This window comes from Hyaena hyaena, unplaced genomic scaffold (genome assembly GCF_003009895.1).
Source record: "Hyaena hyaena isolate Hyena2069 unplaced genomic scaffold, ASM300989v1 scaffold_539, whole genome shotgun sequence".
In the NCBI taxonomy this organism is placed as follows: Eukaryota; Metazoa; Chordata; class Mammalia; order Carnivora; family Hyaenidae; genus Hyaena; species Hyaena hyaena.
In genome coordinates, this window is record NW_024081169.1 from 830,967 (window position 1) to 845,439 (window position 14,473).

The window sequence follows — 14,473 nt, forward strand, 5'->3', positions numbered from 1 at the left end:
CCAGACCTTTACGCCTGATGGCCCAAGACCTGGCCATTTCACCAATCTCCTCGAGGCAGCTGGAGGTGGGAAGGAAAAAAGAAGAGTGCCATGGAAACGGATCCCAGGCTAGAAGCCACTGTCACCCCAGTGCTGAGGCCGTTGAGGCTAATAAGCCTAAAAGAGTGAGTGCGATAGGGCCTGACCAGCCTCTGGTGCTCTGTTCGCTTTGAGGGAATCGGATACAGTCAGCATGTGCAGAGGAAGGAGGGCCGGGGCACGTGTGGGGCGGACATGACCTTGATCCGGGTCTACACTTGGTATTTGCACAGGAAGTGCTGGCAGGTGCCGCGTGTGTTGATCCTCCAAGTTACGAAGTCTGCAAGAAAATAAGCAGGCTTTCTGATCCATCTGGGTCTGGGTTGCACATGCCAGCACCCCCTGGGGGTTTTGCTTGGAGCCCCGGAAGGACCCTGACAGGCTTCATTTTATCCGTCGACTGGGCTGAGATGGGTGCCCACATGTTGGGTCAAACACCCGTCTATGTATTGCTGCGGAGGTGATTTGTTTTGGATGTGATTAGTTTTTAAATTAGTAATGAGTAAATTACTGGAGTAAAGCAGACCTCCCTCCATAATGTGGGTACTCATGCAATCAATGAAAAGACCAAGAGAGAAAGAGAGAGAGAAAGTGGGTGCAAGTGAGTTAGGGGCAGAGAGAGAGGGAGAGGGAGAGAAGTAGGGCTCACTTGAAGCGGGACTCGAGCTCACCGGATATGGAACTGGAACGCACCAACCTGAGATCATGACCTGAGCCAGTCAGGTGCTCAACCGACAGAGCCACCCAGGCTCCCGTGAGCCAGTTCTTTAAAAGAAATCAATCTCTCTCTCTATACACCCTATTACTTCTATTTCTCTGAAGAACCAGACACTAATACCAGCACTAACTTTGTTCATGGAAAGGAAAATAATTTAAATGCCACACACACACAATTGCAGAAGCCCCACACCAGCGAAACTTCTGAGGGGAAAACAGAGCTGGACATAAATCAACAGAAAGTGGGGGTCTTTTGTGTCTGAGACAGGATGCTACGGATGTGGAGGTGGTTTTTCCAAAGTCTGCAGCTGAGGCTCTGAGATGTTCAAAGAGTTGGAAGCCACTGAGCCAGTCACGTCCCCTGGGCCATCCCTTCATAAAGAAAGACTGACAGCAGGGAGCAGGTGGTCTTGAAAACGGAAGTGTTTTTGTGGAGAGGTCCCACCATGGCCGTCCACAGATTCGCTTATCACCCTGTGGTGTGGGCAGCAGAGTATCCAGTGGTTAGACATCTGTCTGTCTGGCTCTGACCTGCAGGTCCTGCCCTGGGGCCAGTGTGTGCTGGTGGGTCGGATGAGAGCCCTGGGGACAGAGGGCACTGCCAGGCAAAGTGGGAAAAGGTGTGCAGCCTCCCCTTCCGAGGGAGAGGATGGGTCCTGTGCATGCCCACATCCATGGCCACCAGAGCCGGGCCATGGAAAGTAACTGATATGGAGACAGAGGCCATTCCCCTCCCCTCCAGGTCAGAGAACCATGAGTCTTCCCTGACTGGGATAGGCACTTCACTTATCTGTCTTCAAGTGATCAAGACTCTCGGTTTTCCTTTTGTGTGGAGAGGCAACTGAAGCACAGAGAAGTGGGAAATCTGCTCAAGGTCACACAGCTAACTGGAGGAACTAGAATCCCATCCTAGGCATTCCAAATGCAGCCCCCATGGTCTTGACTACAATTCCACTGAACATGAAATTTCTGTTTGTTTATTTTTGAGAGAAAAGGCGGGGAGAGAGAGCATATGCACAGGGGAGGAGCAGAGAGAGAGGGAGAGAGAATCTTAAGCAGGCTCCATGCCCAGTGTGGAGCCCACCTCAGGGCTCAGTCTCATGATGGTGAGATCATGACCTGAGCCAAAATCAAGAGTCAGATGGTTAACCAACTGAATCCTCCAAGAGCCCCTGAAATTCCTGTTAAAGTTGTAGCACCACATTTTTAAATGTGTCAGAGTGAACGGGGAGAGACGTCAGAAAGCACTGTTAGTGCCATTTGACAGAGCGTCACAAGCAAGTTCCACTGTGGTGCAGAAAAGGAGTCAGAGGGGGTAAAAGAACCAACCAGACAAAATGACCTTTGGGGGTCTTCCGAAATAGACATAAAAAAGGAGTAAGTCTAGTCACACACAGAATGTGTGTGTGCTGGTGTTTGGGGACATTAAAACCATACCTTTTGGGTCTTAAGGAAATGACTCAGCTACTGAGTTGGGGGGCTAAATCTGTTACATAAATATAAAATGACACTGACGGGGCCAGGGGAAGGCTCTCTAACATTCTACCTTCCACCAGCTTCTTGCTAATCCTTGTTCCACTCCTTGTGCTTTTCTGGCTTGAGCGCCTGGACTCTGGTAGCTAAGGGCTGGGCTGAGTGAACCCAGGAAAGGAGGAGAGTCTGAAAGGTCTAGAGTCCTCAGGAGGACATCGGGCTCCTGGTTGCCACCCAAGTGGCTTCGTTCTTGGAACTTTGCCCATGTGAACATGGACTGATGGGAAAGACTTGTGTTTGAGAACTTAGTCCAATTGAAATCTCAAAATCATAGGAAGGGCTCTGCAAGGCATCTAGTCCGTTGCTTCCCCCAAAGCTGGTCTGGTCTCCAGCCCTAGAGATTCTGATGTTGTAGGTCCAAAGTGATTCCCAGAATTTATATTTTAAAAGTGACCCTCAATGTATTCTCCATGTGCCGTAGTGCTCCCCTTCTAACACTTTTGATGCTGTAACTACAATTGCAACTACAATGTCCACTTTTGCTTGGTTACCTCCAGTGACGGGGTTCTCACTGGTTCCTGCCCATTCTATTTTTGGACAGTCCCACCCTGCCTCAAGTTCCTGCGTCCTCAGTCCAGGCCTTTCCCAGACCCACTTCCTGCCTGGGAGGGGTTCCCTGGTGACACCATGATGGCCTTTTAAACCCACTAGGATGTTGTCTTCAGCACCAAATAGCTTCTTTATCTTTGCTATTCTGTTTTCTTGTTTTACAGTGGATGTCTTCCATATCACTTAATCTCTGTGGTTCTCAAATGCCAGCAATTCTGCCCCCAGGGGGCATTTAGCCACAATCGGGGCGGGGAAGAGTGGTTCTACTGACATCTAACGAAGATTTGAGACCAGGATATCCTAAATCTACAGTGAACAGGATGGCTCCCACAACGAACAGTTATCCAGCCCCACGTGTCAAAGGTCGAAAACTGTAACTTATGAGCATAAAAAGCAAAGAATGAAAGACAAGATAAGCAAGGAGACTCAAGTGATTGTATGCAGCCTAGAGCTGAGGTTCTGGGGCCTGAAGTTTGGGGACAAAACTCAGGGAAACAAACAAGAGGGCAGCAGGCAGGCAAAGATGGATCCTAGGTTCCTAGGATGTATGGGGAACCCGAACTAGAAGGAATCCGGAAAGAAGTCATACATATTTGTTTCCTGTAGCCTGGGTCTCCCAAAATGTGACATCTTTCACCTTCATATATATACAATAGGATTTAAAAATAAGTGTATTTGGGGCTGCTGGGTGGCTCAGTTGGTTAAGCCTGACTCTTGGTTTCGGCTCTGGTCATGATCTCACAGTTCATGGGCTTGAGCCCTGCATCAAGCTGCATGCTGACAGTGCAGAGCTTGCTTGAGCTTCTCTCTCTCCCCTTCTCTCTGCCCCTCCCCTGCTCACTCTCTCTCAAAATAAATAAAACTTAAGTAAATATAAAGATAAGTGTATTTAAGGAAAAAAGTGAGTGGATTTAAAGAAAATATTAAGTAAATAACCGAACAGCTGGTCTACGGATACAGCAAAGATTGTAAGACGGTCACAAATGACGGCAGGTTGGTAAATAATGTATGTGGCAAGGCCACCGTCTTGTGGCAAACAGAGTTGCTGGTGTGAAATGGGGTTGGAGGGGGGGAGCGGATGTCCCTTTCTGCTCCTACAGGTAAAGGGGAGGAGCTGTGAACTGGGCGGGGCGTCAGAATTTATCCTTACTGGAGCTCATCTCTGCACAGTACTTATTCCTGCCTGCAAACTTCTGTATAAATAGAATTCCTGCCTCAGACCAGTTACTGTATAAATAGAAGGCCCCATCGATCCACTGCCACTCTGTCTCTACAGGTGACCACAGATGGAAGACAGAAATTCAGCCTTCCTGACTCACAGTCAGGTGGTCCTCTCAAGTCCCTAGACAGCCCGTAAAAATCTTTCATCGCAAGAAGCACAGAAACGTGCACAGAATGAAAGAGAAAGCTCACCCCATTTAAAGAGGAAAACATTACTATTGATTTTAGCATATTTACTTCTGGTGTGAACATTTTTATGAACTAAAATAGGTGACGGTCTTTAAAATACATACTCAACGTGTATTTTGCCTTTGAAACATTTTTAAATGGTGTACTATAACTTACTTTAATTCTATTGATGTTTACAAACATTATAATTATTATAATCATTATATTATATATATATTTATGTATAATAATTAGTAAAAAGAATATAAACTACTTTGTTCCTGACGCTGTTTCTGTACTGACACTTATTTTCTTTTTTTTTTTATATATTTTTATTTATTTCTAGGAGAGAGAGAGACAGCATGAGCAGGGGAGGGTCAGAGAGAGAGGGAGACACAGATTCTGAAATAGGCTCCAGGCTCTGAGCTGGCACTGCTATGCATTGCCAAACTGCTTTCCATCTATGGGAAAATTTATTTATATCCTTAAAAATTTTACTCAGTAAGACAAAGCAAAAGTTTGATAATCTGGTAAGTCAAATTATATTTCTATTTGAATTTGCATTTCTTTGATAATTAGAGCCATGACACATTTTTAAGGGCTTTTATTAGCTACTTACTTTCTTTGATTATGAATGTAGACAATTAAATTACCCAAAAATTGTATAAATAGATGTAAATATTTGTCCTAACTCTGAAGAAGAGACTTGGTTGATAGCAATGTAAGTACATAAACATGTGTAATTAATTGTATTAATTATTTGCAACATCTATGGCAAACTTTTACCAAGAAAGGGAAAGTCTGGGGGTTCTCTTCTTGTGTTCTTCATGTTTGCTTGGGTTAACTATAGAAGATTCCCACAAAGAATCTGTAAACTGCAGATCCCACATAGAGGCCTTGGGGTACCAGACCTCACATGCCATTCTTTATGATGAGGTATTGATGGAGAGGAAGATGAAGGTCTAGTGAAAAAAAGTTATGGAGAACATAAAAAAACATGATAGCACCTAGGACAAAGCTTGGCTGAAAGTTCTCAACTCTAACTCAAGATCTGATGGGAATTTAATTAAGCTAGGTCCCATAACAGATGTGTGTGCATGTATGTACGTGTATGTGTATGTTTTCATATATATATATGCTCACACAACTTTTAAAAAATTGTTTACTTATTTATTCTGAAAGAGAGAGAGAACAGGTGCAGGGGAAGGGCAGGTGGGGGGTGGGGAAGAGAATCCCAAGCAGGCTCCATGCTCTCAGTGCAGAGCCTGATATGGGGGTCCATCTCTGGAACCATGAGATCGTCACCTGAGCTGAAGTCAAGAGTCGGATGCTCAACTGACTGAGCCACTCAGGAGCTCCATAACTTATTTTTAGGCTCTGGAAAGCTGGCCATTTTGTGTTCTAAGATTTGGGAGGACTTTAATTAGATAGAGTTCTACTAAGTGATGCCACTGAAATAATTGCCTCCCTTGAGGGCCAGAACTGAGACCCAGACCTTGAGGCTTAGGCTTCTGTCAGTTGGAGGCAGTAACTGAAGAAGTCTACTCCCTGTGCCTCCATCAGTAGACCTGGAAGCCATTTCCCACACAGGGACCATCTATCTAGCTTTACCAAGGGGACATCTCTGGCCCAAGTCTGAGGTTACCTTTTGTGGGTCATGCAGGTCAATCCATACAGGCTTGTTTCCTCGGTAACCACTTAGGTACTTTGCGATGATGTTGGCTTCCTTTGCACTCTGGAGAGATGCCAGGTGGGCTCCGTTTCCATATGACTGACACTCATACTGTGGGCAAGAAGTTGTGCTAATTAATCATCCCTTGAGGTTTAAAAGCATCGTCCTCACCTCACAATCCTAGTAGGCACATAACTATCTTCTCTGCGGCTACTTTGAAAACTCTCAGCACCAAACACAAACTTGTTTTACTCCTGTATGTCTTTCTTTTTAATGTTTGTTGTTTGTTTGTTTAGAGCAGGGAGGGGGCAGAAAGAGACAGGAGAGAGAATCCCAAGCAGGCTCCACACTCTCAGCACAGAGCCAGATGCAGTGTTCGATCCCACAAACTGTGACGTCATGACTTGAGCTGAAATTCAGAGTCAGACGCTTAACTGACTGAGTCACCTAGGTGACCCTATATATGTCTTTTCTTGATCCCAAATTCTTGCTCTTCAAGCTTACGAACTTCATGCCTAGTCAAGAGAAGGCGATCTGGATTCTTCTTCTCGATTCCTGAATAATAATCACCTTTTGTTTTAGGGACTGGATGGAACTTGTGGCCTAACCATTCTCTAACTGGAAACGTACTGTCCCATTAAACAAGGCAAACATTTTATATATCTATATCTTCTAGAGATGTATGCTTATTTTACACTCTTTTGTGTTGTGTTACAGGATCTGCCTCCAAGGTACAACTTAAACTAATATAATGAAAACATGGTTTTGGCTACAGTTGCTATTCCAATGCCTCCTTTTGGTATCTTGCTCATGATTAGACAGGGCTGGTGTTGAATGTTGATGCATTCCTCACCCCTGCTGACCACTTTCCAACACCAGCATGTTTTCATACCCAGAACTTCATTTGCATGTCAAATTTGTGAGGCTGGGAAGCCAGATTACCAATCAACGTTTAGTGAGAGGACCCATCACAAAGGTTCCTGGGACAGAAGAGGAAAGAGTCTCTGTGGTTAGGTAGGATTTTTCCTCCAAGTTCACACTCCTGGTAATGCACAACAGGACCTGGAACCCAGATTTCTGTCTCCTGTGTCCAAGATCAGATCTACCTGTCATGCTCATTGTCCCCTCCACACCATGAGTCTCAAGAACTAGATTGACCCTCAATATTGGCAACTAGTCAAGAAGCAGCAGTGCCCAAGGTATTCATTTGTTTGGTCCTTTTCCAGCACCTTCTCTGCACTATGTCCAGGAGTGACTAACTCTGCTAAGGTTTTGTATCAATCCTGGACAGTTTTTGCCTTGAGAACCTCAAATGAACACCCAGCATGTGTAATAAGCTCTTTGCAAGTTAAAAAAAATTTTTTTTCAATTGTATCTGTTTCCCTGCACTTACATCTTTATTGCTTTGATTTCCTGGTTGACCCTGCCATTGTTTAATAGCATGGTGTTTAACCTCCATGTATTTGTGGTGTTTTCGAATACTTTTGTTGTTGGCTTCAACTTTGTTTAAAGTTTTAACTAGCTGTGCTCTTGTCTTCTTGTTTAATGAGACCTAATGCTACTTCCACCAAAGCTGCAGAATATCTGCTGGAAAGTCTGCCAAATAAGTCAGACAGAGAAGGATAGATACCATATGTTTGCATGTACAGGAGTATTAGGAGGAACTTAACAGAGAACCATGGGGGAGAAGGAGAAAAATAGTGGGGGAGAGGGAGGGAGGCAAACCACAAAAGACTTTTGAATGCTGAGAACAAATTGAGGGCTGATGGGGGTGAGGATGAGGGGAAGAGGGATGATGGGCATGGAGGAGGGCACTTGTGGGATGAGCACTGGGTGTTAAATGGAAACCAACTTGACAATAAACTATTTAACAAAATTAAAAGGCGAGAAGAAGCACATTGAAGAAGGTAGGAAGTGCAGAGACATGGTTTAGAGGATAAGCTGAGAAAGTCACAGAGAAAGACAAGAGAGAGTAGAGAACAAAGAGGAATGCACAAGGAGAACAGTTCCGCAAAGCCACTGGGAAAGTTAGAGGGGATGATTTTCCTGAGTTCTTTCCATCAGCAGGATTTAAAAATATTTTTTAACATTTATTCATTTTTGAGAGACAGAGTCTCAGCAGGGGAGGGGCAGAGAGAGAAGGAGACACAGAACCCGAAGTAGCTCCATGCTCTGAGGTGTCAGCACAGAGCCCAACGTGGGGCTTGAACTCATGAGCTGTGAGATCATGACCTGAGCCGAAGTCAGACGCTCAACCGACTGAGCCACCTAGGCGCCCTATCTTTGTAAGTTGTTTTAATGAATTCTTCTGACAAGCCCATGGTGTAAAAGTCTCATCCCCATTTTAAAGCAAGAAAACTGGTAAAGTGAGGTACAACTATAACCAGTGAATGGCAGAGTCATGACTTAAATTCAGGTCTGTTGCTGGGTCATAGGATAATTCCATTTTTTATTTTTTGTGTGGTTTATATATACAAAAGAATACTACTTGGCAATGAGAAAGAATGAAATCTTGCCATTTGCAACAATGTGGATGGAACTGGAGGGTATTATGCTAAGTGAAATAAAGCAGTTAGAGAAAGACAGATATCTTATGTTTTCACTCATATGTGGAATTTGAGAAACTTAACAGAAGACCATAGGGGAAGGGAAGGGGAAAAAATAGTTTCAAACAGAGAAGGAAGCAAATCATAAGAGACACATGAATGCAGAGAATAATCTGAGGGTGGACGGGAGGGATGGAAGGGAGGGGTAAATGCATGATGGACATTGAGGGCACTTGTTGGGATGAACTCTGGGTGTTGTATGTAAATGATGAATCATGTGAATCTACTTCCAAAACCAAGAACACACTGTATACACTTTATGTTAGCTAACTTGACAATAAATTACTTTTAAAAAAATAAATAAACTGAGGTCTATATTACTCCCAAGTCACCCACATACATTCCTCTTTGTTTGGGCAGAATTAGTTTTGGAATCCCTGGATACAGGTGGTCTTTCAAGGTTTCTTCAAGTTGCTTCTCAAGAATTGAGGAGAAGCCCATTGCTCTCCATCAGCTTTTTTTTTTTTTTTCAGTGAACAGTGTCTGAGAAATCCTTTCTTCATTTAGTTCATTCTCTCTCTCTCCCCCACCCCCACCTCTTTCTCTCCTTCTACCTCTCTCTCTCTCTCATTCACATCAGCTCAGGAAGCAACGCATTAAGGCTGACTTCCCTTGGTTATCTGCTAGTTGCTCTGGGTGTAATCTTGGAAAGTCACTTATGCTCACACTGCATTGGGATTTTCTGTTTAATGGTCACAAACTTGTACTAATCCCACACTTTTAAGATCAGAGAGGACTTCGTGTCCTCAATAGCTATCACTTGGTAGGTGCTCCATCCTCAGTGAGTTATTTATATACAAAATTCTCACGTCATTCTAGGCCCAGATCACAACACACTTCCCCATACGGTGCCTCCAATCAGTAATGTCAATTAAACAGCCACAACCCTGAGAAACAGTAGCACTGGCCCCCCACGCTCCTCTGAGGTGAAGTGGCTATTTGGGTATCTTCCAGACAAAGCCTCAGTGAGGTAAAGCCAGAACATTTGTTGGGTTGTGTGGACAATGAAGCCTTCCATTTGTTTGGACTGCTTCACTGTCAGGTGGTTCTGAAGACTGTGCTCTGCTTTTTTTGGTAAATCTGGTACAGCAATTCAATTATTCTTTCTGGAAGGTCTTTGTCTTCATATTCTCCTTCTATTTACTTATTGCTGTCTTTCTTACAGACAGCGAAATCCTGGAGGGTAATGGTCATTTCTTGTCCATTCGTACATCTTCACAGCCCATCAAGGGCTTGGGCAGATAGCACATGCTCCATCCATGTCAATGGAACTGGAAGAGGTGGACACAAAACAATTCTCTCCATTTCAGCAGCCCTCTGACTCCTCAGAATGCCTGAATTCCGAGTTAAATGAGACCTGCAGCTCGGGGCGGGGGGCGGGGAGGCATTAGAGACACTTCTGGGTAGCTTTGGAGATACCTGTCCAACCTTGAGCCAGATTCCTTACCTAGACCCGAGACCAGGTCTTCAGCTTCCGGAAGTATTCATAGCAATTGGACTTGTAGTAAAATCATCCACCAGCACAGTTAGGCTTCATGATGATGTCTACACAAACACAGCAGGCAGCTACGCATTATGATGGCAGAAACAATCCGTTCCCACACTCCTTATATAACACTGACCTTATACTTCCATGAATGTGTTTTCAAATATTACTAACTTAGTGAAGCAAGATTGTAACTGAATGATGCCTTCCACACAGTGTTGTTTCAGAGAGTTGAGCGCACTGCACTTCCCTCAAATGTCTCCCCACTTGTATTCTGACACTTCTAACATAGGGAAACATGACTTTAGTTGAGTGATGCTTTTCCCACAGAGTATATAACACTTAACTAATACTTCCATGCATGTGTTTTCAAACATTACCAACGTAGTGAAACAACCTGGTAACTAAATGCTGCATTTTGCCTAGTGTTGTTTCAGAGTTGAACACAGTGCACTTCCATCATTCGTCTCTGTGTTTTCAAACACAAGTAACATAGTGAAAGAAGAAGTTAGTTGAACAATGGGTTCCCCGCAGTGTTCGTTCACAGAGTTGAGTATAGACCACTAAGCTTATACTTCCATACATGTGTTTTCAAACTTTACCAAATTAGTGAACCAACCCGGTAAATGAATGCTGCCTTCTGCACAGTGTTATTTCAGTTAACCACACTGCGTTTCCCTCACTGGTCTCCGCAACTGTATTCTAACACTAGTAACATAGAGAAACATGACGTTAGATGAACGATGCGTTCCCCACAGTGTTCTTGCATAGAGTATATAACACATATTTATACTTCCATGCTTGTGTTTTCAAAGATGACTAACTTAGTGAAACAACATGGTAACTGAATGCTGCTTTCTGCAAGGTGTTGTTTCTCAGAGTTCAGCACAGTACACGTCCCTCATTGGTTTCTGTAACTGTATTCTAACAATACTAGCATAGTGACATGACGTTAGTTGAATGATGCGCTCCCTACAGTGTTCATGCACTTAGTTGAGTATATACCACTCAGCTTATGCATCCACACATGTGTTTTCAAACATTACCAACTTAGTGAAACAAGCTGGTAACTGAATGATGATGCATTCCGCAGAATATTGTTTCACGAATGAGCACAACTGTACTTCCTCCATTGGTCTCTATATGTTTTCAAACACTACTAACATAGAGAAACAAGAAATTAGTTGAATAACGCATTTCCCACAGTATTCATTCAGAGTTTAGTATATATAACACTTAGCTTATCTTTCATGCATGTAATTACAAACATTGCCAACTTAGTGAAACAACACAGTAACTGAATGCTGCATTCCAGTGTTCTTTCACACTGGTGAGCATTTCTGCCCTTCCCTCATAGGTCTCCACATCTGTATTCTAACAGCACTAACATAGTGAAACAAGAGGTTAGTGGAATGATGCATTCCCCACAGTGTTCTTTCACAGAGCTGAGTATATAACACTTAACGTATACTTCCATGCATTTGTTTTCAAACATTACTAACTTAGTGAAGCAAGATTGTAACTGAATGATGCATTCTGCACAGTGTTGTTTTAGAGTTGAGAGGTCTGCACTTCTCTCATAGGTCTCCGCATCTGTATCCTTTTGTTTTTAATTTTTTAAATGTTTTATTTATTTCTGAGAGAGACAGAGAGAGAGAGAGAGAGAGAGAGAGACTGTGTGAGCAAGGGAGGGTCAGAGAGACAGGGAGACACAGATGGAGAGAGAGAGAGAGAGAGAGAGAGAGAGACTGTGTGAGCAAGGGAGGGTCAGAGAGACAGGGAGACACAGATACCCAAAGAGGCTCCAAGCTCTGAGCTAGCTGTTAGCACAGAGCCCGACTTGGGGCTCTAACCCACACACTGTGAGATCATGACCTGAGCCGAAGTCGGACGCTTCACCGACTGAGCCACCCAGGGGGCCCTCCTCATCTGTATTCTAATACCCCTAACATGGTGAAACATGAAGTTAGTTGAATCATGCGCTCACCACAGTTTTTATTCTGAGTTTAGTACAACACTTACCTAGCTTCTATGCATGTGTTTTCCACAGTTACCAACTTAGTGAACATCCTGGTAACTGAGTTGCGCGTTCCGCACCGTGTTCTTTCAGAGTTGCGCGCACTGCACTTACCTCAATGTTCTCCGCAGTTGTATTCTGACACTTCTAACATAGGGAAACATGACTTTGGTGAGTGATGTTTTCCCCACAGTGTTCATGCATAGGGTTGAGTATATAACACTAACTTATACTTCCATGCATTTGTTTTCAAACATTACCAACGTAGGGAAACAATCAGGTAACTGAATTCTGCTTTCCTCACAGTGTTGTTTCACAGAGTTGAGCATTCTGCACTTCCCTCTTAGGTCTCGACATCTGTATTCTAACACTACTGACATAGTGAAGTAAGACCTTCGTTGAACGAGGCGTTCCCCACAGTGTTCATGCACCGAGTTGAGTATATAACACTTAACTTCTATTTTCACGCTTGTGTACTCAAACATTACCAACGTAGTGAAATAACCTGGTAACTACATGCTGCATTCCACATAGCGTTTGTTCTTTCTCAGAGTTGAGCACAGTGCACTTCCATCATTCATCTCTATCTGTGTTTTCAGACACTAGTAGTAACATAGTGAAACAAGAAATTAGACGATGGGTTCCCCGCAGTGTTCTTTCACAGAGTTGAACACATTCCATTAAGCTTATATTTCCGTGCATGGGTTTTCACACTTTGCCAACTTAGTAAGCCAACCTGGTAATTGAATACTGCCTTCTGCACAGTGTTGTTTCATAGAGTTGACAACATTGCATTTCCCTCATTGGTCTCTGCCACTGTACTCTAGTGCTACTAACGTAGTGAAACATGACGTTAGCTGAATGACGTGTTCCCCAGTGTTCTTGCACAGAGTAGAGTATATAACACTTTCCTTATATGTCCATCCATGCATGCGTTTTCAACCGTTACCAATGTAGTGAAACAACTTGGTAACTAAGAATGCTTCATTCCACACAGTGTTGTTTCTCAGAGTTGAGCACAGTGCACTTCCTTAGTTGACCTTTGTGTTTTCTAACACTACTAACATAGTGAATCATGACATTAGTTCAATGAGACATTCCCCACAGGGTTCTTACACAGAGTGGAGAATATTACACTTACCTTATACTTCCATGCATGTGTTTTCACATATTACTAACTTAGGTGAAGCACGATATTAACTGAATGCTGTGTTCTGCACAGTGTTGATTCGCAGAGATGAGTTCACTGCACTTCCCTCAAAGGTCTACGCACGTGCATTCTGACACTTCTAACACAGGGAAGGAAACATAACATCAGTTGAGTGCTGCTTTCCCACAGTGTTCATGCACAGAGTTGAGTATATAACTCTTTTTTAAAAATAGTTTATTGTCAAGTTGGTTTCCATACAACACCCAGTGTTCATCCCCATAAGTGCCTTCCTCCATGACGATCATGCACCCCTTCCTCCCATACCCATCAGTCCTCAGTTTGTTCTCAGCATTCAAGAGTCTCTCATGATTTGCCTCCCTCCCTCTCCCCCACTATTTCCCCCTTTTTTCTCCCCAATGATCCTCCGTTAGGTTCCTCCTAATCCTCCTATACGTGCAAACATATGGTAGCTGTCCTTCTCTGCCTGACTTATTTCGCTCGGCATAACACCCTCAAGTTCCATCCATGTTGCCCAGATTTCATTCTTTCTCATGGCCATGGAGTATTCCATCATATAAGATAAGCCACATCTTCTTGATCCATTCATCAATTGATGGACACTTAGGCTCTTTCCATGTTTTGGCTGTTGTGGAGACTGCTGCTATGAATATTGGGGTCCATGTGCCCCTATGCATCAGCACTCCTGTATCCCTTGGGTAAATTCCTAGCAGTGCTATTGCTGGGACCTGGGGGAGCTCTATTGTTAATTTTTTGAGGAACCTCCACACTGTTTTCCAGAGGGGATGTACCAGTTTACATTCCCACCAACAGTGTAGGAGGGTGCCCGTTTCTCCACATCCTCGCCAGCATCTAGAGTCTCCTGATTTGCTCATTTTAGCCACTCTGACTGGCGTGAGGTGGTATCTCAGTGTGGTTTTGATTTGTATTTCCCTGATGAGGAGGGATGCTGAGCGTCGTTTCATGTGTCTGTTGGCCATCTGGATGTCCTCTTTGGAAAGGTGTCTGTTCATGTCTTCTGCCCATTTCTTCACTGGATTCTTTGTTTCTCGGGTGTGGAGTTTGGTGAGTTCCTTATAGATTTTGGATACTGGCCCTTTATCTGATATGTCATTTGCAACTATCTTTTCCCATTCCATCGGTTATTAATTTTATGGATTGTTTCCTTTGCCGTGCGGAAGCTTATAATCTTGATGAGGTCCCAATAGTTCATTTTTTGCTCTTGATTCCCTTGCTTTTGGGGATATGTCAAGTAAGA

The 14,473-nt window shown here is 43.7% G+C and overlaps 1 protein-coding gene across 1 annotated transcript; it reads right to left on the reverse strand.

The window, feature by feature from the left end:
• Positions 1-290: 290 nt before the first annotated feature.
• REG4 (regenerating family member 4) lies at positions 291-12,474 on the reverse strand. The gene is given in 6 exon segments (XM_039255646.1): positions 291-358; positions 4,028-4,141; positions 4,541-4,547; positions 5,912-6,049; positions 9,992-10,089; positions 12,426-12,474. Coding segments are annotated over 6 exon segments (474 nt in total).
• Positions 12,475-14,473: the final 1,999 nt, after the last annotated feature.